We start from the raw sequence: 27283 nt of genomic DNA, 5'->3' as shown, positions 1-27283 counted from the left end.
TTGCTCAACCCACGATGAACATAAAGGTGTCCTTTTAAAGGTGTCCATCTTCTCTCAGGCCAGGCCAGGAATCAACACACAACTTCCTCAGGCAGCTACCAGGGCCTGAGCAGGGCCCACCACTGTGTTAATACCTGCCCTGGGCCATCTGTACCACACACCTTAGAAATGCCCTTTAAATCTCCCACAATGCTCAGCAGTGATACTATTGTGGGAGCATTATGGGAAATTACAGTAGCAGCTCCAAGCCACTGCTGCCATTGCCACTGCCAGTTGTGGGAGGGCAGAGGAGAATGGCTGCCTCCATGCCTTTTGATCTTACTTAAAATGTTCACAAAAAGCACTAAGAGTTGACATCCACCACAACTGAAGATCTACCTTCTCTCCATACCTGTCGTAGACTGCTGTTGAATGAATGCCTCCTTCCCATTCTCTCAGATGCTAGAGCAATCTTCCCCAATCCAGGTGCCCTCCAGATGTTCTCAACTCCAGTTCTCACCAGCCCTAGCCAGTATCGACAGTGGTCGCGAAAGCTGGGAGTTGTAATCCAAAACATCTGCAGGGGGTCAGGTTGGTGAAGGCAATGCTAGCTTAGAGGTTGTGAGGTTGTGGCTGACTATGGGTTATCACAGGCTTCTGCAAATTATGTGTTGGCTGGAATTGCATGTATTAATTTTCAGTGGAAGTTGGAAGTGTTTGGAAATGCACATTTTCTTGAGTTCTTAATGTTTGATTTGGCAGGGTGTGCCAGGAAATGAAGGGGAACCAGGTTATCCAGGGGAAACTGGGCCACAAGGCCAGCAGGTAAGACAAAGCGATATTGAGGAGGAGTACTCAATGCCACATGGGAAAAGTATTACACTCATTTCATGGAACACCCAATGTTTAGAATGGCTTGTGATGACTTGCTACAACTAAATTCTGCAGAGCATATTGCATTGGGTGCCCATCTGACCAGCTCCCTGCAGACTGTGTAGTCATTATGTACTGGACTGGAGTGGGTATGTGAATCAGCCTAAATCATTACACTGCATCTGAGGCAGGATCTACACTACTGCTTTATCATGGTATGGAAGCGCATTGAGAACTGTTGGGGCCCATGACACATTCCATATACCGTTTTCAAACTGCTTTCATAGTGTTATATTCTGCTTTGTGTAGATCTGGCCTGGGTCTTGGTGTACATGTTATCAGAAATACGTTGCACTTTATGGTTCACTATCAGATCTGTCTCCTATGTCACCAGGGTACATCGGGCCAACAAGGAATACCTGGACCTATTGGACTACAAGGCTTAAAAGGTCCTCAAGTATGTGTTAAAACATGTCTTACTTTATAAACTGTGTTTTATCATCTCTTACAACATTCTGTTCCAAAATTGATTTTTGGCTCTTTATAAAACAAACAGGATAGGAAAGTGTGACAGTTATTAAGCCTACCAAAAAACAAACAAAACCTCACATGAGGCAGAACTATCTCAAATCAAATTCAAAGTTTATTGTACTAGCCAAAGGCCATGACAAATACATCAAAAGAAAATATTTATACATATATACAGTAATATAAATATTTCAAACGGTAGAAAATTATACAGATAACTTAGAATTCACCATAACTAAAACTCAGCTTTCACTCAGCAGTCTGAGCAGTTTATGGCAATTTTGTCTAGTTCTCTCTTCCTAATATTTTTTTGCTGCCGGAGCAAACAAAGCCACTTTATGTGTCACATAACTGTTGGTATCACTCAGAAGAAAAAGAACTGTTTCTGCAAGAGCATTCCTATATCCCTGTGTTAACAAGGCTTTCAGGAATCTCTCTCTTGGGTCCCTATACAGAGGGCAAATTAACATGTCGTGAACAATGTCTTCCACTTGATGTTGGCCACAGATGCATAGTCTGCATTCAAGAACTCTATCTTAAAAAAAATTCTTGGGCCAGTGCCATGGAAACCTGACTGCCTTGTTAAATTTCAGCTATTCTCACTGACTTTAGAGTCCTTGGACATTTTGTGCATGAATACTTTGCTCAGAGTCTCATCACATCTTGGGTTTTGAAATCTGTAGTTGAATTAGAACAGCCTTGCTTAGGTTACCATTGCACTGGGTAGAGTACCTTTAAGTCTGAATGTTGCTAATATGTCATTTAAATGTGCATTTTGGCCAATGCATATTTTATATTTGCAGCACAGTACAGAGAGCAGACCCTTTGGGGGTCATGTATAAAATGTCCTCTGTTCACAAGACACAGTGTCCCTGTTCAAACACACACTATCACATACTCATTGAAAGTTATTCAGTTTGTTTTGAATCCATGTTGTTAATAGCTTTTTGTCAGCCTACTGATTTAGCAATTTTGGGGGAAATAGTTTCTTTGAAATCCTTCCCATATGCACTAAAATTATTATTATCCTGGTTGTGATTTTTATATTGTATTTTGTATTTGTGCTTTTAACCTGTTGGTTGTTTTATTATGGTTTTAATTTTTGTGAACTGCCCAGAGAGCTTCGGCTATTGGGTGGTATAAAAATGTAATAAATAAATAAATAAAATAATTATTATTATTTCCTTTATGATGGCTTTTTCTGCTGTTCAGCATTTAATAGAATGGGGAACTATCATTTAAGGCCATTGAAGGAATGAGCAAGGGAAAATAACGTGTATAATTTCATAATGTTTGTCTTCTGCAAATATCATACAGGCATTTCCTTTTTGTATACTAGTGAAGGATGTCCATTGGGAGCCCACACCTTGTCAATAAGCTTGTGTGAATGTGTATTAGGAAGCTTCTGATTTCTGGAAGTCAGCTTCTAATAGCCTCCACCATTCATCCCTTCCTCGTTAAGTTTTCTGAGTCCTATGACCTTTTCCCTGAAAAGGCTTTCTCCCCTCTTTCTCTGCATAAATAAGCCCTACCAAATACAACTTATGTTGTCCATTTGAGTGGATTCTTTCATGAGACATGGACAGACATTTTTAGAAGAAATTAGTGAATTCAGTTCCAGTTGTAGTGTCTGTGTCTTTCAGCATAGTGATTTAACAGACATGATTGGAAACCTGGATATGATTATAGAGAAAACATAAAAGCTATTCAACTGGCTACCAGTGAGTACTGTGGTCAGGAAGGCTATATGTTATGAAGCAGAAAATGAAAATTTTGCCAACAGTTTTGTGCTTTGAATAGAAGTCAGGAACTGTGTTTTTCTCCCCTTAATGTGACTCTCAATATGTGTTTCTGATTGGAGGGTAGTCCAGGAACTGAAGGTGAATCTGGCTCTGTGGGGAAACTAGGACTTACAGGTCAAAAGGTAAGCATGCCTGATTTCAATACTACCCTTTGTGCTTTTGATCAAGTGTCTTTTAAAGTAGCAAGCAGCCTTCAATTTGTCTAGTATACGTACAGTATAAATAGTAATCCTGTACAGTAGTGCTGGGGAATCTCAACCCGTAGGTCAAAGTTGCCCTGCTGAATTTTCCCCTCTGGCCCCTGCTCTTATCTCTAATCAGAAAACAGAGATAAGGGATTTCCTCTCCTTCCTCCTACACTACAAGTGAAGCTTCCATTCGAGGTTTTTCTTCTGCAACTGCCCTGCTTTATTTTATCGGGCATCCTGACAATGTCATGTTCAATTCATTGCCCTCCAATCTTTTCCCATCACTTCTTCCATCTTTCTTCTTAGCAGGAAAAAAAAAGGCTGTTAATGAGAGAAAGATGGAATAGCTGCAAAATCCGTGCGAGTTGGGAAAATATAGTTTGCTGTGGAATTTGAATTTATTTGAATCCATTGCAGATTCCTCCTACATCCCTCTCTAGGAGTGCTCAGTCTCAAAGCACCTAGTGGTCATCCATGTCTGATTCTATTGATTTTGTTCTTTTTTAAAAAAAAAGAAAGGAAAGAAAAGAAAAGAATGCTTACAGATAGTCTATTATAATGTATCGATTACCATGCAAATAACATCTTAGTGTTTTGTGGTTAGCCTTTTCCTTATGGGAATATAGCCTTTCTCCACAGGCATAGGGCATCTCTGGGTTGTGTAGGATGAGGTGCCAACATGCCCTTCCTCACCTCTGACCTTTTGCATTAAAGTTACTTCAGTGCAAATTATATTCACTGTAAACAGCCTTCGGTCAGGAAATAGGCTAGGCTAGAACCCCCTCACATTTAGGCAGGATCTACACTACTGTTTTATAATGGTTTTTAATGGTTTTGACAACTGTTTGGGCCCAGGACACATTCGATATATCTTTTACAAGTCATTTTCAAAGTGTTATAACCTGCTTATTGTAGGTCTGGCCTTAGTTTTCTATGTGAAGAGCATTATTTAAATTATACTGTTTTAACTCTGTATTTTAACCTTACATCAATTTTGCTGCGTGGTTTTATCCTGGTTGTGCTTTTTATATTGTATTTTGTATTTGTGTTTTTAACTTGTTGGTTGTTTTATGATGGTTTTAATTTTTGTGAACCGCCCAGAGAGCTTCGGCTATTGGGCGGTATAAAAATGTAATAAATAAATAAATAAATATTTATTTAAAGGGCATTAGTTTTCTACGGCCATTTCTACTCCTGCCTTTTTTCTAGGGATCATCCCGGGATCATCCCTGTGCATGCAAATAACACACAAGGGATCCAGGAGCAGGCAGAGACAATCCCTCCATTGTCCTAGGATAATCCTTAGGTGTAGAAAGGGCCCCCATGAAGGGCATCTGTAGTTTGAAGTGGTACAACCCAGACAGATTACCACCACAGTGAGAACTAAGCTATAGAAAACAAAACCAATAAAACTGGAAAATAGTAGTTTATTGCGTTCATTGGCTAATCTCTCTCTCTCTTATCTCATAACATGAAAGGGTGAATATGGTGATCCTGGAGGTAAAGGCATACAGGGCTCAACTGGACCACGAGGCTCGCCTGTGAGTCTTTCCTTACTGATTCTGTCTCTTTACTTGAACGTTGTCACTGAATTTTAGGGCAGTATCCAGTGCTGTCCTTGCACCAGCAGTGGGACCCACCACTGCCACAACAGGAAGCTTCCTAAAGCAATTGGAAATGAGTAAAAATGCTCATTTCTGTAATAGAACAGGTCAGTAGAGCTATCAGAAAAGAGCTCTGTTGATCTGTCCCATTCTGGAATTGAATTTCTTGGCTTAATTTCCAGGGATGCTCTAGGAAGCACTAACTCCCTGCTATGCTGATGGCATGTCCCACTTGTGCAACATACTCCGTGGAGATCTGGCCACAGCACTGGATGCTGCCTTCAGTTTCTGGGAAGGTTTCAAGACCTCTAGCGTCATTTTATTTTCTTTGATTCTTTATTACTTCTAATTCATGGCATTATCATCACCATCATCATCAATTTGCTTTCCTCAGGAATATAGGCAAATTTATTTCAAGGCCGAAGGAAGACAAATTCTTGAGGGTGAAACATGTAGCTCCTCCCTTAAGTAGTGATAAAAAAATTGGCTGAATTTCCCATGTTCAAAATTATCTGTCAAAGTGTTTAAATTGATGCGAAACAAATCTCAATACTAAAACTTGGCATTCAGCAGGCCAAGCTGAATTGAGCTACATCCATTTTGTCACTGAAGTTCACATTTCCTATTTGAAATTTGAATGTCACAACTTTTTTCAGAACAGACACATTTGAGTGTGCAAAATTCAGGTTTCAGCTCTAATATGAGCAACTTACTGTTATCTTCAGCCCTTATTCTTAGAACCAAGGAAGACAATGAAGACAGAATGCCGCTGTGAATGTGGCTTGCTGAAAATTTGAACAAGCAAGTTGTCCTGTAGATGTCCAAGAGAATGGGTGAATCAAAGGACAGCAGGAGGGGAGTTCTTAGACCCCTTCACATCTTGTTTCTTCATGGTCTTGATCATTTTTTTCCAAAATACATGCATTTGCTCTTCATATATTTTGCTATTACAATCAGTGAGGTTTTATCCCATAGCCCTGCTAAGGGCTGGTCCAAGACATTTGGACCAGAAAATTTGGAGCAGAAAATGATGCTCCTCCCTCCAAGTCAAGTCGCACTGTACCCAAGGACCAGTCAATTTATTTTGACACCCGAGGCAGACAATCCACAAGAACCCATCTCCCAACTTGGCAATAAAATCAACAACAATAAATTAAATAGCCCAGACTTTGCTGGCCTTTCTCGACACCAAAAATCAGCTGCCTGAAGTGGGCGCCTCACTTTGACTAATGGTAAGGCTGGCCTTCAGTCTTACAATTAACTAGCTGTTCATTTTTCCATCTCTTGCAGGGGCTAGATGGTAAACATGACTATGGCCTACAAGGAAGGAAAGGAGCAAAGGTGAGAGCTATGCTGCTGAGCTTGGGGACACAGTCTGCTTTATACGGTGACATTATTAAGATTGTAAGAGTGGTAGTTATAACCACTAACAATAAGCACTGCAATCTATAGAGCAGGGGTGAAGAACACCAGGCTCAGGGTCCCAATCTGGCCATTTGGGGGGGGGGCACTCAACCCTGGTCTCCACAGAAGGCCACACCCTTTCCTCAACTACTGATTGTTTAGTGGTTCCCCAGATTTTGTGAGGTTTCCCGCATTCTAAAAGCCTCTTCTAAGGCTTAGTTACTGGCAGTTAGAGCTTTAAGATAAAAGTTGCTAGTAATTTTGGTTTTTGGCTTCACCCCTTTTGCCTTTGACGCTGTCCACTACTGGAATGTTCTCCCCAAAATGGAATTTGGCCCCTGGGCTAAAAGGGGTTCTGCACCCCTGCTATAGAATAAGTATCTCATGGATGCCTCAATAAAAGAAAATGGCTGTGGTCCTGCACAAATTGCTTTAATTTCTGTAGGGCTTGTGTGGATGGTCTTGGTTCGTTGTGTTCATAGTGGGTTACAGTAATTTAATGAAAGCAGCAGATTTCCATTGCTGGATCATACATCATGTTAAAGGCTGTCTTTTTTGGCTGGGGAGGGAGAGGTGGAAATCAGTTACATGCAAAATTAAGTTCTCCACTAGTGTAAACTGTAGGAGATTCATTGGGTTTGCTCTGTTGCTTTACCTGGAGAGTTGGACTTTTGCCTGCCATTATTTTCTGTGCCCAAAACAAACAGCCTTAGCATACCTTTCTGTGGAAAATATGGACATCGCAACACAGCCAAGGTATTATAAATAGTTATAAATAGTTATTAGAAATATTATAAATACTTCTCTTGGAAGAGAAGTAAGAGAATCTTGCCTACCTCAAGTACAGTCTTATGATCGTCCCAAAAATACACAGGGAAAGGGATAAGAACTCATTTCACTGGAGGATAGTTCTTCTGGAGGGACTTGAAATGATGCTTTAACAGACTGTGGGCCTGTTCAGACAACACGCTAAGCTATGGTTGGGCTGCTAACCCTTTTGCAGCAAATGGTTAGTGAGCATGTTTAAACCATGTTTATGTAGCCACCATGGTTAGGACTGGTTCACCTGTCATGCTAACTCATGGTTCACATGACACACTATGCCACGATGTTTGGCTCAAAATGCTTAACTGCCATGGCTTAATGTGTCATCTGAATAGGGTCTGTATCGAGCCCAGGATTTACATTTATTATCCCATGATAATAAATGTTCAACTGTTTCTTTGATTTACTTCCTGATGGTACATAGTAACTGAAATCTAAAATTTACCAATGAATTAATCTAGACCTCCATTTTCTTATCATTCTATCTTGCCTTGATGTCAGAGTAACATCTCTATAATGTTGGTGTTGTCTCACATGTGATATTGCCCTGGAATATCTGTTTGTATTCTCCATACTAATAGCTCTGTAGGCATTATCCTCCAAGCGATCTTAATGACATGGAGGAAGAGAACAGGGCCTTGCCCACAGGAGCCAACCCCACTGTCAAATCTCCTGATGGCTCTGCCCCACTATCCACGGGATGGATGGAGGCCTGAAAAGGGGAGCCAGATCTATGTGTCAGGGCTCCTCCCATGATAACAGAACTTTGATTGTGCAGGGCTCACAGGGACAGCCTACATGCATACAGTCGTTTCCCTCTTCAGACCTACAATTTCAGGCAGGGGACCCAATTGTGGGGGCAGGACCAGCATAAACAGACCCACTTTCTTTCCATATGATTAACATCACATGGGGGATAATGCCTGAACAGGCCTTTGCTTAAGCTGATGACTATCTCTTTTTGACCCTGTTCAGACGACACACTAAGCCACAGTGGTTAAGCATTTTGAGGTCAACGTTATGGCTTAGCGTGTTGTGTGGACCATGACTTAGCATATTGCGTTAACTATTCCTAAAACCATCATGGCTACATAACCACAGTATAACACATTCACTAACCATTTGCTGCAAAAGGATTAGTGGCCTAACCATGGCTTAGCGTGTTGTCTGAATAGGCCCTTTAGGTCCAATACTGGGTGCAGTGGGTAATTGCAATACCTTTTAAACCTGGAATGGTGGGATGTAAGAGAAGCTAATGGACACCCTTCTTATCATACCCTACTGCAATTGTGTAATTGCGTGCATCTGCGGCACAGGCTACATGCACTGGTTGCATATTGGCATCCATTGAGTACAAAAACACTGAGAAAATGTATACTAGTGTAGGAAAAGGCACAAGTTAGTCATAATCAATATAATTAATTGATTTTTGGATTTTTGCCAATTTTCCATTCCAACAAAAATGGGAACAAAATGGGTATTTTAAACTGGTTTTGCAGCACAACCCTATGTATGTCTACTCAGAAGTAAATCTCATTAAGTTCAATAGGACTTAACGTCCAAGTCAAAGGGCATAGATTTGCAGCCTTAATCTTCAAAACTGATTGGCTGTGTGCCTTAACTTCTTAGGATGGTTCTGTTCTTAGGGATGCAAGATCAGAGTTCCTATCCAAGATGTGGGGCTTTAGTATTCATATCTAGCACTGCCTTTCCATTGGGGCTCTTGGATAAAGTAATACAGACATTGCAGATGTATTTAATTAAACAGTATATATATAGCATTTGTTGATTTTCTTCTTCTTATGAACTGTCTTATGAAACAAGCACAACGAAGGCACCATCAGACCAATGTTTTGTTTCTCTTTCTCTAACGCCAGGGACAGACTGGATGTCCTGGCACCTCTGGACCACAGGTATGAAAGTACTAGTATTGCATTTATGCTTTCCATATGCATTGGTTTTCTTTTTAACTTGTATGCTTCTTATAAGTCAAAATAGACATGCAGATTGGGGCAGGATCTACACTACTGCTTTATAATGGTATCGAAGTGCACTGACAACTGTTGGGGCCCATGACACAGTCCATATGTCGTTTTCAAACTGCTTTCATAGTGTTCGTCATAGTGTTCGCCCATACCCTTCGTCCTGCCACATCATGGCCTCAGTCCAAACTGAGGTCTCCTGCAAGATGCTTTTTCAGAAAGAAACAGAGAGGAGCTCCAAACATGAGCTCCCACCTGATGTCAAACTTGACCCTTAGTTGCAAAACCCTGTTTCTGATTCCTTTGAAGGGAGAAGATGGTGACTCAGGCATTCCAGGAGATAAAGGCGCCAAAGGACCGAGAGGGCAAAGGGTGATGCTTTTAAACATTCATGGCAGGTTTTGATTTGTAAAGATGAAGGATACACATCACTGTGGTTCTTCAAGCTGACGCATGTTCCTTTCTTGTGTGCATTGTGGACAGGTTTTAAAATCTTATTAGGAAAAGGCTGGTAGGATATCTTTGTATAGATCACAATGATTACTTTGGACATTCCTTTATCTTTAAGTCGGGTGAATTGGTCAGTCAGATCCAAAGATGGAAATGGGTTTTCACTTGTGGGTCTTCAGTATCATGTAGACAACAGTGTATTGGGGGATTATATCCAGCCCTATGTGCCACTTGTGTGGTGCTTTTTTGTTCTACATGTGACAACCAATCCAGAATTAAAAGTGATGGCACTGGCCACCTCATGGCAGGTGACCAGCAATGTAAGAACTAACAGAGACTGAGGGATTTGTTCAAGCGGCTTGCTACTACAAGCAAATATTTCAGGATATAGGTAATCATCTCCAGCTAGATTCAAGTTAGAATCCAGTTGTCAAAGTTTACAACTGATTAATATCTACTTGGGGATCTTCTACATGAGGCATTTATTTTGTGCTCATCATTCCCTGCTCACAGTTGTTTTCAGGTTCTTTAGACCTTCCAGTTTTGCTTCTGTGTCCAACCACCACTTTTGGTGAGGTTTTTTTTTTAATAGCAGAGAATGTGCAGCACTTAATTATGAAAGTGAAAGAATGTGTGATTTCTTCTTGCATATTTGCACTATTCCACTACACCACAGTGCCAGCTAGAGGTTATGTAGTGGAAAGGCAGGAAAGGAAACACTCTTCATGTAGTGCTTAGATCTCAATTCTGCAATGAAGCTGAAAGTAGATATAGCAGATTAACAGCTGATTAACAGCCTTGCTGATATCTGAACCAACTGAATCTTTTGAGTTTTAATGAACTCTTTGCCTTTTTTTAAGGCCAATGGTGGAATACCAGGGCCAGTGGGTGACCGAGGAGCGCGAGGACCATCTGGAAGAATGGTAATGTGATTCAAAGAGAAATGCATATTAACCTCAGTTGAACTTTGAAGCTGAATGTAGTCGAAAATACATTAACAATTTATGTTTTAGTGATCAGACATTTCTAACAATAATAATAATAATCTGGTCATCAGTTTTCTCAAGGGCACAATCTAGATGTAACTATGTCTTGAATTCCAATGACATTTTCCTCTTCAAGCGGATCTGATTCCATGTATGTTTGTAAGAACATTTGTAAGAATTTATAAGGAAAAAAAGAATAACTTTGGATAATATTGAAAAGAATAAATAGCAGTACAAAATAATAAAAGAGAGGTCCCCAGAGAGGTCCGCCTGGCGCCTACACTGTACTCTTTTTGTCACCAGCTGAAGACCTTTTTATTCTCTCAGTATTTTAACACTTAATTTTAACTTAAATTTAAATCTTACTGTTTTAACTCTGTATTTTAATCTTATATCAATTTTGCTGCATGCTTTTATCCTGGTTGTGCTTTTTATATTGTATTTTGTATTTGTGCTTTTAACCTGTTGGTTGTTTTATTATGGTTTTAATTTTTGTGAACCGCCCAGAGAGCTTCGGCTATTGGGCGGTATAAAAATGTAATAAATAAATAAATAAATAATAAATAAATAAAATTGTGAATGTACACAGAATGAAATTACTCCAAAGTGAATTTTCTCAGCGGGGTAACTCCATTGTCTGCATCATCTTACCTACGTAAGAAGGAGAATTTTACTATATGTCACTGTGGATCTGTGGAAGAATATGTTATAAAGTGGTTACTGGTATTCTCCTGCTGTGAAGCAATATCATGGAAGGTGATGCTAGGAAGAAAGGGAACATTGCAAACTGACACAATGGAAAATCATCCTTGTTTTGAGAATATATAAACTTGATTTCTTTCTTTCTGTCTGTTCCCTGTACATACATTTTAAAACATTGCATGGTAATTTGATTTTCTGAATATATACTTAACCTTTTCAGGGTCGAAAAGCACAAAGAGGCACAGCCGATATGACGGTTTGTATTCATTTACTTTCTCACTGCTGAATGCGATGCAAACTATACATGAAGTTATTTCTTAACTAGTAAATAATATCAACAGTAAATATAGATGGTGTAGAGTTCTTAGCCTCTCCTTTTCAAAATGTCTCCTTGCTAAGGCAAAGGGCAACAAATAATCAATAAAGTGGGCATAATATGGGAGAGATGTAGCTTGAAACTTTGAAACCTTGTGTTGTACCAACTGATGTCAGCAACAGTGACAAAATAGCTACTGTGTTTCCCCGAAAATAAGACAGTGTCTTATATTAATTTTTGCTCCCAAAGATGTGATAGGTCTTATTTTCAGGGGATGTCTTATTTTTCCATGAAGAAGAATATGGTACACATTTATTGTTGAACAAAAAAAAAGGTCTTATTTTCGGGGGATGTCTTACTTTTGGGGAAACAGGGTATTGCTTTTTTCTTTTAAAGGAAGCTGTATTGGGCTGCTATCCTGTTCACACTTACCTGGCAGAAAATCCCATCGAGCTCAATATTTATTTATTTGTAGTATTACCACTGAATATAGTAAAATCTCTCAGCGGTTCACAATATTAAAATATCTAGATCTAATATTTAAACACAGCGTTAAAAAGCATGACTTGAAAAACACAATATTAAAACAGATACTGTAAAAACTGTTTAAGAAGCAGCAAAATAGAGGGGCATGATTAGTTTACTTACAGCTCAGGCAAAGCCTGAGTGAAAAGGTGCATATTTGGGAGGCGTTTGAAAGATGCTCATTTTCTGCTTCCCAAATTGCACAGGGGAGGGTTTTCCAGAGCACTGGTCTTCAACTGGTGGGTCATGACCCAAAAGGGTCATCGTGACCCATGTTGCAGGTTGGGAGTCTGAGATGGTTCTGAAGACCAGTATTCTAGAAGGTGGGTGCCACTACAGAGAAGGCTCACCATTAGGGGTTATAATAGCGAAATTCCTTTCATTTTGGAATGACCACCAAGGCCTCCTCTGATTATCTTAAATGTCAACTGAGTATATATAAGGGAAGGCGGTCTGTTATGTATCTTGGTCCCAAGTTGTTAGGGCTTTATATAATAATACCATAACCTTGTATGTGGCTCGGTAGCTAATAGGCAGGCAGTAGGACTTACTTCTGAGAAGACATGCATATAGGATTGGGCTGTTAATCATATTGGCTTTTTTATTGTTATCTACAGCCTTGTGAACTTGTTAACTTTACAAGAGGAAACTGCCGTAAGTAATGACCTTTTCTTAGTAGTAAAGGCAGGTTTAAGGGACTAGCAGATGGCCTTAAAAAGCTGATAGTTTTAATGTGGCTCAGGTTGATTGCAGTAAGCTTATTTAATCCCCAATCCTGAGTACCTTCTTAAGGAATACGCACCCTAACTTTCAAAGGGGCTTGCTTTCAGGAGAAGCGCATAGAGGTATAAACAAAAGACAGTAGTACCATAGCACTGGAATAAGTGTTGATTTGTCTTTGGCCTAATCAACACCAAGCAGGATGTTGCACTATGAAAGTGGCATGAAAGTGGTATATAAGAGGCAGGAGCCACGTCAATAAAGATATAGCGGTATGAAAGTGGTATATGGTATGTGTCAATAGGCCCCAACAGTTGTCAGTGCACTTCAATATCATTATAAAGCAGTAGTGTGGTGCCTGACTCTTATATACTACTTTCATATTGTAAGTATACTCTTACATACTACTTTTTATATTGTATTTTGTATTTGTGTTTTTAGGTTGTTCATTGTTTTTATGCTCTTCATAATATAAAAATGTAATAAATAAATAGATAAATAAAATACTGCTTTCATAGTGCAATATCCTGCTTGGTGTAGATTAGGCCTGAGATGACATCACCCAAAAGTTTAAAAGTACAAATATATCAGTTAGCTCATCTGCAGTGAAGGCTGGTGGCTCCAATGTCACTGGGGCAGTGAATCCACTCCGGGTTTCAATCAGAATATAAACTAGGGGTGGGCAATGTGTGCCCTTCCAGATGTTTTGGCCTATAGCTCCCATCAGCCCTATCCAGGATAGCCTATGATGGGGAATCATGGGAACTATAGGCCAAAACATTTAGTGGACCACAAGTTGCCCCCCCGGATCTAAACAATAGCAAATTTCACAAGACTATTCAGGGATTTGAACCCAGAACTCTTTAGCCAAATAAGACATGCTACCTGTGTGACTTCCCTTTGGGTTTTGGATAAGGTAGTGTCTCAGAAGCAGAAGAGTGAACTTTTCATTGGAAGTTGAAATCAGCAATATGCTCAATGCAGATTCTGTCTCTGTGTGGGTTGTTGTTGTTGAGGTGTTAAATAAATAAGCATAAACCTGAGATGATAACTGAAATTAAAACCACTCTCTTTTATCCCATCTAGCTTGCTGTATAGGTAAGTAGCTTTGAACAGATTCTGTTTTGGAGGATAGAAAAAGCTCATCATATCTAAATTCTGGAAATTGTTAACACTTTTTTTGCCTTTATTACAAGGTATGAGCAGTTGTCCAGTATACCCAACGGAAGTGGCGTTCGCCCTTGATATGTCTGGAGATGTTACCCAAGCGTCATTTGAAAGGATGAAAGCCATTATGATGTCTTTGCTGGAGGGGATGAAGATCAGCAGAAGCAACTGTCCCACTGGCGCTCGGGTGTCGGTTCTTTCCTACAACGCACACACAAAGTACCTCATCCGCTTCTCCGACTTCAAGAGGGATGCCCTCCTGATGGAGGCCATTCGGAGGATTCCCCTGGAGAAGTCTTCAGGCACACGGGATATTGGAGGGGTCATGAGATTCGTTGCTAGGAATGTCTTTAAGCGTTATCGTCAAGGCGTCCTCATGAGGAAAGTTGCAATATTTCTTGCTGCTGGCCCATCGCAGGACGCAACGTCCATCAATACCGCTGTGTTGGAGTTCAGTGCTTTAGATATCACTCCTGTGGTCATTGCCCTGAGTGAAGTGCCTAATGTAAAGCAGGCCTTTTCGGTAAGCAGGATGTATCAGAAGGAAGTTACAATCAGGCCAATAATGGCATAGGCTAGTGGGACTTGCTTGATAAATATGCTCCTATCCTGTACTTCTTTCCTTAACCAAGCGCTGTCCAGATGTGCTGGACCGCATCCACCATAATTTTCAGCTACTTGCCATACTTGCCTGGAATTATGGGAGTTGCAATACAACGTATCTGGAGGACACTAGGTTGGGAAGGCTGTTCTATGGCCTTGTTCTCACAAATAGGGTGAAAAATGTGTTTTCCAGCACAAAGTGAACTAAAATGTTGGGAGAGAAGGCTAGGCTCAGGGCCCATGTCCAAGGTCAGCATGGTCAGGCACCTGCTTATGGACATAGGGTTGAGATGGACCCATCACTAACCTTGCCACTCATGCTGCTGATGGAGCCCTGCTTGTCACTGCTGTTACTGCCTATCACTCTCCCCCAGTACATGTTGGCTGTGCTGTGAAGGGAGGGAGTTTAGCCACTACTTCGCTTAGTTCAGTGAGTGGCCACCATCTTAGATCCCCCTCAATGTAATGTCTCTTATCATCAGGCATTGCATTATGGGGAATCTTAAGATGGTGCCTGTCTGCCATGGAACGGAGCTGAGTAACATCTTGACTTCCTGCCATCGCATCACTGCATGCCAAGCAAACATTTGGGTGTGTGTGGCTTAACATGAGGGACTGGTGGCAGCAAGGAGTAACAGGGCCAGCCAGGGGCTCTGATGGAGATGGCAGAAGTGGAAAGATGTCCGCAAAAGTCTGATGCCAGCCCTGGCTAGACTATTTATTTATTTAAAACATTTATATCCCGCCCTATATCGTTAAGATCTCTACTACACTTCTCGTTGATATCTAGTTTTCTATGTACAGGGATTTTGTTTTGTTTTGTTTAATGAAGTAACATTCACACATGTGAGCATCAATACAGTTTTCATGAATCCCAGAACAGTTTTATTTCCTCATCTGCTGTTTGTGAGAACTACGCCTCAGTCACGTTAAGCACAAGGGAACCTGCTAGGGTATGAAAAGGCTACGTTTTATAGGAACATGAAGCCATGAATATGTAATAATTTCATCTTGAATGTTCAGAATTGAATTCTTTAGCTAAAAACATGGAACAATTTAATGTAGTGCTTCCCACTGGCCACTTGTTACACATCACAAAGTTACATAATTGAAAATGACAATTAAACTTGATTAAACTTAAAGCTTTCCTAGAATGAGTTTTCAGAAATCTCCAATAGACCTCAACTGAATTTGTTTTCCCTAAATTCTCCCTTGCCATTTTTGGTGGCAAATATTCTCCAGATGTGTCAGTTCTCAGAAACTATGTTATGCTGGACATTAGAAGTCAATGCTCAAGAATTTCTTAGTGGCCATGGACACTGGATAGAGCACTGGACAATATCAGACACATAGCAGTGAACATTTAACAATATCTAACAGCTGACATGCAACAGTATTTAATTAATGTTGTCCTAATTGCATTCATTCATTTAACCAAACACCATTTTATTTGGGTGATGGAAAAGACACAGGCAAGCTTCAAAATTTATTTCTTAATCAGAATGTCAAATTTTGGGGTCAGATTTCAGTGACAAAATCCAAATTGTGAATGTCAAATATTTTTTCTGGTTTCATCTCCAGCCTCTTCCACCAGCTCCAGGAGAAGCATACAATAACACTTTGTGCCTTACAGAGTTCTTCTGGAAAACTGTATAGGGGAGGCATGGGGAACCTGTGGCCCTCCAGGTGTTTTGGGACTACCACTCCCATCATTTTGGCCTATTGGGCATGCTGACTGTGGTTGTTTGCATTTAGAGTCCAATAACATCTGGAGGCCTACAGGTTCCCCATCCTTGATCTAGAGCAACTCTTAGAGTGATTCAAGCTGCTGTTTTGAATTGCATTAGGAGAACATTCTCTCAGTCATCACAACATTAGCTAAGCAGCAGAAAGTTGTTTGGACAATAGTTTGTTAACTTTGGCCTGTGATATGCCAAAGTTCGCATGCTGATTTCAAATGGATATTGGAGTGGAAGGTCATTGCAGGCCTTAATTCATTGCCAATTGGCCATTTTTGTTTTGTGCTAGAAAGAAACTCATTGAAGCAAAATCTGACCTCTGTGTGCAGTATGAATGGATCCATCCAGCATAGATAATCTCTCTGGAGGGATTGTACAAAATACACTCCCAGTATCTGTAACTCATCATCACTTTCATCCTCTGCATTTGTTGTGCCACGACGTATCTAATCTGGCTTTCTCTTATTTCTAACTGTACAGCACGGTTCGTACTGTGTACAGGAACACACTAAAATGAATGGGAAAATTAAAAGTTAACCCCTGTGGATGTTGTTGCTGGCAGAATATAGCAACCTTGATACCATGCTCAACAGTTTCTTTTAATTGCTGTAACATGCATTCTTGAGGACGAAAGCACATGCTAGACTTCAATTCCAACAGAATAATGACTCTTACAGAAGTCTCAGGTTTTACTCAGATGTCCTGCCAACTTTTTAATCCTCTTCTCCATTCCACAAGTTGTAACTCGAGAAAGAGCAGTATAGGAAATAATCATTCAAATGCATGTGGACTAAATTAAAACAAACACCTCACTATAAATAGTAAAATATCTTAGAAATTGCCCAGTCAACTCTGAAAAAAGAACAATTGTTGAGCCCATATGAAAGACAAGTTATTTGCTTTGAGATCTTCCTCTTAGGATTTTTAAAAATCTAAACAATACATAGTGTGTCCTTAATTTACCTTTCAATCATGTTCCTCTTTTTCTTACTCCCCTACAGCAATAGGAAAACCTGCCCCCCTCTTTTAAATAGTACATGGACCATAGAGCATCATGGTGAAAATAAGGTGTTGGATCCACACTTGCAGTGTTGTTTTTAAATGAATACTGTTGTTTTTATATTTTTATGTTTTTTATGTTTTTTAAATTTTCTATACTTTTTAATGTTTACCATTTTTAACTGTTGTAAACCACCCAGAGATTCGGCTGTGGGGCGGTATATAAATGTAATAAATAAATAAATAAATAAAAATAATCGTAACCTCCTGGTGGCTGGGGATGCTGGGAGTTGTAGCTCAATACATCTGGAAGGCATCAGGTTGGAGAAAGCTGGCTTAGGATATGGCAGGGCTGCCCCTCCATCAGTGGAGAAGAGATTTGCCTGCAGGTGGCTGTGTCATCATGGAGAACCCCACTCCATAACTTGAACAAGGCAAGATTTTTTCCTACTGTATTGATGCTCACATGAGTGAATGTTACTTCATGAAACAAAAAAAAACCTGGGAAAAATTCCTGTACGTAGAAAACTAAATATCAAAGGAAAGTGTAGTAGTCTAGCCAGGGCTGGCATCAGACTTTTGTGGACATCTTTAACTAAGATGTCAAGCTTTTGTTCTTATTCTGGATTTTTAACGCTCTCCGGTGTTAATTTTTTTTTTATAGGATTTAAAATGATTATAAACCACTCTGGGCTGAAAGGGAATTAGATAAACACTTGTATCAATAATATAAATAAAAATGCAGCATTCATGTTTCAGAAGCATTACATTTTAGTACATTTCCTCCTGTTTAATCTATATTTGCCTTTTGTTTAATTAGACAGATGATACTCATCAGTTTCAATTATTTGTTTGGGAATTGACGGAAGATGAAAACTTGGATAGCATCTCACATTGTGCACTCTGTTATGGTAAACCCATTCATTTTGTTAATTCTTAAATGTATATGATTTAATTCTCTCTCTCTCTCTCTCTCTCTCTCTCTCTCTCTCTCATATACACATGGCCATTTCACTCACTCTCATACATGACATTTCTGAGTATACATTTCTAGGATTCAGGCTGACCATATGAAAAGGACAGGGCTCCTGTATCTTTATCTTTTTGTAAAGAAAAGGGAATTTCAGCAGGTCTCATTTGTATGCATGCAGCACCTAGTGAAATTCCCTCTTTATCACAACATTTAAAGCTGCAGGAGCCCTGCCCTCTTTTGTATCTGGTCACTTTAGTTTAGCTCCTGCAGCTTTAACTGTTGTGATGAAGAGGGAATTTCACTAGGCGCTGAATGCAAACAAATGACTCCTGCTAAAATTCCCTTTTCTATATCACCATTAAAGATACAGGAGCCCTGTCCTCCGTTTTATATGGTCACCCTATAGGATTGCTTTTTAATTGACTAAACATTGCAGGCTTTCTTTTTAGACATCTGATGAAAATGCACCTGTTTTTTATAAGCCATTTGGCTGAGTTTCATTTATGTTGTAATCCCACGATTTGTTAGGAATTTTGCTGTTTTTGTATTTTTGTGCATTTTAAAAAAAGTGTTTGAAATCATTGTGGTGTGTATTTGTACTTTTACCTGGTGAAATTTTACCTTAGGGGGACTGACTCAGAATGAGATACAGGGGCATACACATAGTAAAGCTGTTCATATAAGCAGAGCCATACTCTGAGTGTAGCTTAATAACTTTAAATAATATATGTCTTAAATAAAACAAATTAAACAAAATATCTATCAAGTAACAAAATTATAATAGAAAGCTCCATCACAACTAGGCAGAAACGCTGGCTACCGTCGCTTCTCTGTTGTCGCTCAGTTACTTCCTGTTTGAAAACAGGAAGTAAACAAGGATCACGAGGCCCATTCATTCCGACATTGTAATCATGCTGCTTCTCCCACACACAGCAGGAGAGAGCAGCTACCGGACTGTAGATCAAGATCCACTGGTAGTAGATCTCTAGTTGATTTGCAATAAAACTGCAGAGATTTCTGACTCTTAATTATTATTTTTTATCTATGGCAAAAACAGAAAGCCCCACCCTTCTACATTAGGCTGCTGAGATGAAGAAAGCTGTGGGGCTGGTATGGAGAAGTAGATTTTGTATATGTGAGAGGACTGCAAGCCCAGTTCTGGTACTGAAAACAAATTCCTGGGCTAAGTCTGTGTTCAGAAGCATCTTTTTGTACATTTCTAGGACCGCCTTCCTGAGTTATTTTTTTGCACATCAAGGTTTGATAAAAAAAACCCATAATACATCCCTCAAGCCTGAAGTTTGCTCACCTCTGCTATAAAATAGAATTGTCATAAATGTCTGCTATAAAGATGGTTGGGCCTCTTTTGTCTGTCTTCTGTCTTAAATATTGAACATTTCAAAATCAATTATTAGAAATATTTTTAAAAGAGAAGCAAAGCAAAACATAAATAATGAGCAACTCCATCGCCTTAGTCACTCTGTGGCATTAAATCACTCCTTAATGTGTCTTCCGCAGATAAGTGTAACCCAGCTCCGGAATGTGAGGTGACTGCTCCTTTTCCCATTTTAATAAACATGGACATAACTTACATCATGGACAGCTCTTGGAATGTTGGAAGCGAGGAATTTGAGGCAATGAAGGAATTTGTGAGCCACATGTTGGATGATTTTGTCATTGATTCCCTGCCGCTAGAGTCGGATGGAGGCGCGAGGGTGGCGTTGGTGCAACAGGCCCCACAAAATTTCACAGTCAACAGAGATTCAAGCCCGGTGTTTGTAGAGTTTGACTTGATGACCTACAACAATAAAAACCTGATGAAAATGCACATCGAAGAATCCATTCGCCAACTGGAAGGCCCATCAGCTGTAGGCCATGCTCTAGAGTGGACCATTAACAATGTGTTTTTGGAAGCCCCCATTCCAAGAAAACACAGGGTTATATTTACTCTACTTGGGAGTAAGACAAGTTCCTGGGACAGGGAGAAACTTAGAAAAATGTCACTAGAAGCCAAATGCCAAGGATTCACCATGATCACCTTAGCAATTGGCAGAGGAGTTGATGATGAAGAGATGACAGAACTCTCTAGTGATCCAGTGGAGCAGCATCTATTGCAGCTGGGAAGAGTTGATAAACCCGGATTACCATATGCTCTACAATTTAGCCGAGCCTTCTTAAATCTTTTAAGACGTAAGTGATGTGCAGTTTGGTTTACTTCCTTCTATAGGACTATTGCGTGTGATTATATGTTAGGCTTGTTTGTCTCCCATTCCATGTGGCTGTTTGCATCTTATATACCCCCACTGAACCAATTTATATGCTGGATGATACAATCCTATACCTATACAAAGCACAATCCTATATATGTTTATTCTTTTTGATTGGACAGTTAATTCAATACACTTAACTTTGCTGCAGCATTTAGCTTTCTTTGGTGTGGGTTTTAGATTCTTTTGGTATAGAAGACAGAAAGCCAGAGCTTAAGTTTGCAATTTTTCTTAGGAAGTTACTCCTTTTGATTTCAGTGGAATTTACTTTCATGTAAGAACTGGCTCCTGCCAATGGCTTCGTAAGTCATGGTTTTGGGACGATTATCTGAGCACAGCCAGTGCCTTCCCTTTTATGCCTAAGCAATTCTTCTCTGATCTTAACATTCAACATTTTAAAAAAATGATCTTCGCATTCTATTTTCATTTCTGTTTCCTTTTCCTACAGGGGGAATAAATCCTTATCCTCCTGTAGAACTGCAGGAAGAATGTGAAGGCCTGGATCGAGGAGACACTTATCATCAACTCATAGGGAGGACTGACAGGTACAAAACATCTGCTTCTTTCCACTGGAAGTAAAAAACCAAAACTTACTTTGACTTCAGCAAATGCTAAAGACCTAAGCTGGGCAGACATTTGGAACAATGAGTCCTGGGGCATCATTTTTGGTATCTCTTGTATCTAAAGCAGCATACCTCTTTCTTCATAGGATCCCTTTCCCTGAATTGGATCACAGTGATACTTTGCAGACATCAGAATTACCCAGAAAAAGCATGCAAGCCAAAATTCTGGAGGCCACCCAAGAACCTGTAGAGGACCAAAAAGAAGGGTATTATAAACATGTGGAGAATGTCCGAGGTGGCAAGGAAACCCCGGTTGAAGAACGTTTTGAGCAAGTACAAAGAACAATAGGTGTGTATGGGTGTGTATAATATAGGGGTGTGCACGTGCCCCCCGCTCCGCCCCGCGGGCCGATCCGAAAATTTCGGATTGGCCCACTCCGCTCCGTGCCACTCCGCCCATAGTCTGCTCCTCTTCGCCGCAGAGCTCCGGCTCCGAATCGGAGCTCCGCAGTGGAGGGGAGTGGCGCCAAGTAAGGCCCCCCTCCCTCCTCTCCCTTACCTACAGAGACCAAGGGGGAGGGGGGGCCTTACCTGCGTCTGTCCGCGGTCCCTCGGCTTCTTCAATTGAGCCCGTGGCTCAACCAGGAAGTCTGGGCCGCAAGTGCGGCCTAGACTTCCTGGTTGAGCCGCGGGCTTAATTGAAGAAGCCGAGGGACCGCGGACGGACGCAGGTAAGGGAGAGGAGGGAGGGGGTTACCAGGCCCTGCCGCTGTCGCCCATGCGGCGACAGCGGCAGGGACCGGTAAACCCCACTTACCTTTTTGGCGGAGCTCCGGATCGAGGGGAAGGATCCGCCTTCACCTCGATCCTCTTCGCCACGCTCCGCCGGCCCCCCAATCTGCTTCGCCTCCGCCTTAAGGGTAGGCAAAGCCCCCTGCTCCGCTCCTGCTGCTCCGGTTCGAGGAGAAGCGGAGCACATCCCTAGTATAATATATATACTGTCTATTATATCCATGACCCTTTCTATTTACTCAGTTATAGTACACCTTGGTAGTTACACACAGACCCAACCTGACCTACCAAGATTTTGGGGTAGAACTATCCAGAGTGGTTCTCTTCTAAACGCATTCTGGAATGGTACTTAAATGGATCAGTTCATCCTTTTACCTATTCCATCTTTACCATAGAGAAAGAAACAGTACCTGGCTTTTCTTTTCGAGCTGGGATTTTTCCTATGGTATTTCTAAGGACTGGTTCACACACTCACTCAAGTCACATTCTTATGCACATGACGAAGCATCATCTGTCTAGACCCTCCTTGCTATCATGCGTATGATGCCTCATGTGATCCATGGATAAGTTTCAGTAAATATACATGCACATGCTCAAAGTCACATATGACCATATGATGAAGCATATGTATGATAACTCTGTTTCATATAGAGTAGGGGAGCACAACCCACAGCCCAGGAGACACACGTTGTCCCCAAGGCCTTTACTGAGCCCCCCTGAGTCCCCTACAACCAGATGCCCCCCACATTGATTTCCTGCTGAGAATCCCATTATATTTGCAGCAGCCGCCACTGTTTTTGCCACCAGCACTTGCGGTTCTGCTCTCCAGCCCCTTCTCCAGTGATCCTGATACAGACGGCTGTCTCCACCCTGTGTGCACATATGTGTACGCATGTGCCTGCAGTCCCTGAGCTAGCATCACATGTGACCCTAAGGGCCGAAAAGGATGTGCAACTCAATGTAGAAAATTGCTAGTTTGGTGATTGTGTGAACTGATCCTAAAAGGGAGGTCTCAGTGAGATCCCATGGGTTGCACCCAAAGGTTCCTTTTCTCTGGAAAGTACCTTTCTCTGGAGAAAAGTCCTTCTGTCAGAGGAAGGGAAACTTTGGATGCAACCCATATGGTTAATTAGAGGTGGTGTCAGTGGCTTCTGTGGTAACAGCCAAGATAACAAGGATAGCTCATCTTTGCCAACTTGGATTGAAATGGCTTCTCAAACAGCCATGTATAACATGGGGGATTGTTTCTGGGGCTTCTTCTGATCAAAGTAGATCTCTCTTAGGACAATCAGGGTTAACTACCATTAGTCTTCATTCTGGCAGCAGAACTTGAGCTACTGAACAGATGTGTCTTGCTCCAAGCAGATGTTTTAGTCATGCGCTCGCCAAACCTTGTTTGCATGTTTCAAACTTGGAGACAATTGGGCAACTCATTTCAGAAGAATTTAATCATTCCTTGACAAAAATAGCAGTTGCAGCTGACAAGTAATTTAAGCAGAAGTTCTTATACTTGACACTGATTTGGGGCAACTCATTTCAGAACAGTTTAATCATTTCTTGACAAAAATCACAGTTACCACTGGCAATTAATTTCAGCTGAAGTTCTTATACTTGACACTGATTTGGGATTACAGAAGTCCATTAGGGACCAGTCAGCTGGAGACCACAGATTTCTACTTAAGTGATTTCCAAGTTGTATCAAAAATCTATGGTCTAATTTGGCTGTTTAAAACAAACAACTTTTGCAGGCATTATTTGGGTGTTTTTGCAGTAGATTTGTTTGTTTGTTTTAAGGAAAAGATTTCATTGCCTTGCATGCCTAGAGGGATGCCACCACAATTCCCTAAATTAGAAGATGAATTAAGATATGCAAATTAGGCCATCTTATTATTAAGTGACAATTTGGGACAGCCTTGATGTCCATGCCATGGAGTGCCCTAGAGGCCTTCTATTAACATTTCTACAGGAGAGAATAAATACAAGATTTCCACAGTCATTCTGGTGTGTATTGGTCAGTGCTGGAAAATTAGGGTTTGTAGTCCATCATCATCTGGAGGACCACAAGTTCCCCACCCCTGGACAACCATTATTGGTCTGGGGACTGGTTTCTTGCCCCAATGGAACTTCATGCCTCTCTCTGCACAGAGAAAGGGACTGGGCAGCCACTTCCAGCCTGCTTCACACACTGCTCACATCCCAGTTGGAGCGCGAGCGGCGTATGAAGCAAGGAACTCCACAGCCACTTGCTAGTCCAGTAAGTGGTTGCTGAATCTTTCACCTATTTGTGCACCACCCCACTTGGTGTGTGAATGACACACAAAGAAGGGGAACCCATTGTTTTCTCTGATCTGGGATCAGAAATAATAAAGGAGTCCCCCTGCATGCTGCTCAACGAATTCCCCTTTTAAAATGGGCTCCCCCCGACCCCACTGCTGCCATGCAGCTCAATTTTGGCTTCAGGGCAAGTGGGAGGCACAACATAGCCTGGGGGCTTCATGCAGACTAAAGGCTGCGCGTTGCCCACCGCTGTTCTAAGCAAAGTCTCCTCCCACCTTAAGGTCCAGGAAATAGAAATTGGAACAGAGTCTTGAAGTTATTGCCAATTTTTTAGATAGTGTGAACTTACTCTTTGAACATTACAGAAAATGTATGTCAAGAATTTTGACTCTTTCTGGCTGATTCCTACTTTAGGGAACATACAAATCTCTTCAAAGTGATATTACATATTTTTAAAGCCTTATGTTGCAGGATATATAATAATAATAATAATAATAATAATAATAATAATAATAATAATAATAATAATAATAACAACAACAACAACAACAACAACCTGCCTCTCCCTCTGGATCGAGGCGGGGAACAACATTGAATACAAAAATACATAAAACTGAATAAAAACATATAAAACAAATACATTATTAAAATAACAGCCAAACATCTTAAAATTTGACTGGGTAGGCCTGCTGGAAGAGACAAGTCTTTATAGCTTTTTTAAATTCAGAAAGACTGTTAAGTTGGCGAATCTCTCCTGGCAGGCCATTTTATGTTTCAGAGCAAACATCCTTTGGAATTCTTTAGGTCCATAAATAGTCAGAACCCCTCTTAGGCTGAGACAGCTTGACCATGATAGTCTGTGCTTTGGTAATCATTTAGTCTACTGTCATGGGCTGTAGATTGGCCTTTGAAGAAACTTCAGTTGGTGCAAAATACAGTGGTGTAATTACTGACTGGGACCTGCCTAATAGAACACATCTCAAAGATTTTGAAACAACTGCACTGGCTACTGGCCTGTTTCTGAGCACAATTCAAAGTGCTGTTTTTTGCCTAAGTGGCTTGGGACCAGGAGGACTGCCTAGTCTGATATAAACCTGCCTGAATATTAAGCGTATCATCAGACACTGGGCATGTCTACACCTGCCTTTCCCCCCAGGATCGTCCCAGGATCATCCCTGTGCATCCAAACGACACACAGGGGATCCTGGGAGCAGGCAGAGACGATCCCTTCATTTTCCTGGGATAATCCTTAGGTGTAGAAAGGGCTGTCTTCTCTGGTTTCTCCCACCTTCAGAAGTGTACAGGACAATTACCTTGTTTCTGCAGTTCCAGTAAGGAGCAAAGGCAGTCTGTTTGTTGAGCCACTGGGAGGCAGTTGACTAGGGCTGACAGGCTGCCTTTGTCCCTGCTAGTTCACAAGTTGTATAAACCTGATCTTAAAGTATGACTGACGAAGGTCCGTAACAATACCTAGATTTCCTACCCCCAACACCGTAAACCCTGGGTCCTTGTAAACCATGGAGGGACAAATCTGGAACTTTCAGTTTCTCATTTTTTAAATCTTAAGTATGGTTTGTTTCAAAGTTTAAGAATTTTTTTTTAAAGTTGTCATGAAAATTCATACACATTTTTGTGCACATTTTTCTCAATACATGCATTTTTGCCCAGTATATGCATGTTTTTGCCAGGCATTTTCTTAATATAATGCATTTTTATTATTTATTTATTTTATTTTATTACATTTATATACCGCCCCACAGCCAAAGCTCTCTGGGCGGTTTACAACAATAGCAACATTATTTCCCCTAATATATGCATTTTTGTATGCATTTTTTGATTGGTGAACTCCATTGCGAAAGTTGGAGAAGTGCAAATTTCAGAGGATAACTGAGTTTTGGTTCACATAGGGCATGTCTAGATAAGGGCTCATCCCGGGGATCGCCCCAGGATCATGCCTATGCATCCACATGATGCACAGGGGATCCCAGGGCAGGGAGGGATGATCCCTCCCTTTCCCCAGGATAAGCGGGACAGCATTAATCCTGACTTTTCCCATGGTCTTGGGATTGTCCTGAGACCTCAGGACGTGTGGGCAGCCATCCCAGTGTCTTCCCGGCTCCTTGCGAGTAAACACCAGGAGCTGGGAACCGGGCATGGGGCACCAAGCTCCTCAGGAGCAATGTGCCCATTGGTGGTGGTTGGGGGGAAGCGGGATTTTTTTTAAAAAAAAAAACCCTACATTTTCGATGGAAAAAATCCAAAATGGAGGGTGCAACGTCCTCTTCCTCCCAGACATCACGAGCCACATGTGGACTGAGGGGGAGGATCTTACGATCACCACATCATGAGATCCTCCCCTTCCCGTCCCTAGGTGTAGACATGCCCATAGTGGTTCGAAAGTGTGAAATTAGGTAAGCTCACCTGAAAGCATGAACAAATTTCTTTCCCACTTCTATTATGGACATTGGGGCTTATCATTCAATTTTCTGAATACTGTTAATAATTGTACATATAATGGAATATCTCTAAATTCTGAACTGTACCTCTATATCTCCCTCATCTGTCATACTTGAAAACAGGATGTGTGCTGGTTTCATTTCATTGATCATGAACCCCTTTGGTTTTTCTAGATGTTTGCATTGGGCATCTTGACAGTGGCAGTTGTGAGGATTACACCCTGAAGTGGTATTTTGACAAAGAGCGGCACTTGTGCACCCAGTTCTGGTATGGTGGCTGTGGTGGGAACAAAAATAGATTTGAAACTCAAGAAGAATGTGAAGCTTTATGTGTAAGGTCATCCTAATATGGAGACTGTCAGTCATAAACTGTGTTCCTAGTTATCTGCTAAGGTGACAGAGGTGAAATAAACCAAAATATGATTTGCCAAAATATGTTTCTTCCATTTTCAGCATTTTGGTGGGGGGCGGGAATGAAAACTCTGGTGAAAGAGGCTGGGAGGGGGACAGGGTTTCCAGATACCTTTTTAAGTCTAGGCAGTTTTTGACAGGTCTTTTTTCTA

At 41.0% G+C, this 27283-nt stretch overlaps 1 protein-coding gene across 1 annotated transcript in view; it reads left to right on the top strand.

Moving 5' to 3' along the window:
- The window catches only part of LOC134413422 (collagen alpha-4(VI) chain-like), an 80271-nt gene extending 53204 nt beyond the window's left edge, over positions 1-27067 (top strand). The window contains exons 23-39 of the mRNA XM_063147598.1: positions 742-804; positions 1247-1309; positions 3242-3304; positions 4849-4911; positions 6265-6315; positions 9081-9116; positions 9495-9557; positions 10496-10558; positions 11544-11579; positions 12782-12818; positions 13971-13982; positions 14081-14574; positions 18213-18303; positions 19884-20555; positions 21081-21177; positions 21342-21544; positions 26895-27067. Of these exons, the coding sequence (XP_063003668.1) occupies positions 742-804; positions 1247-1309; positions 3242-3304; positions 4849-4911; positions 6265-6315; positions 9081-9116; positions 9495-9557; positions 10496-10558; positions 11544-11579; positions 12782-12818; positions 13971-13982; positions 14081-14574; positions 18213-18303; positions 19884-20555; positions 21081-21177; positions 21342-21544; positions 26895-27067 (2280 nt within the window). The remainder of the gene's footprint in view (positions 1-741; positions 805-1246; positions 1310-3241; positions 3305-4848; positions 4912-6264; positions 6316-9080; positions 9117-9494; positions 9558-10495; positions 10559-11543; positions 11580-12781; positions 12819-13970; positions 13983-14080; positions 14575-18212; positions 18304-19883; positions 20556-21080; positions 21178-21341; positions 21545-26894) is intronic.
- The last annotated feature ends 216 nt before the right edge of the window (positions 27068-27283 follow it).

This window comes from Elgaria multicarinata, chromosome 1 (assembly GCF_023053635.1).
Source record: "Elgaria multicarinata webbii isolate HBS135686 ecotype San Diego chromosome 1, rElgMul1.1.pri, whole genome shotgun sequence".
Lineage (NCBI taxonomy): Eukaryota > Metazoa > Chordata > Lepidosauria > Squamata > Anguidae > Elgaria > Elgaria multicarinata.
The sequence above is the reverse complement of the archived record's forward strand: the minus strand, read 5'-3'. Positions and strand labels throughout refer to the sequence as shown.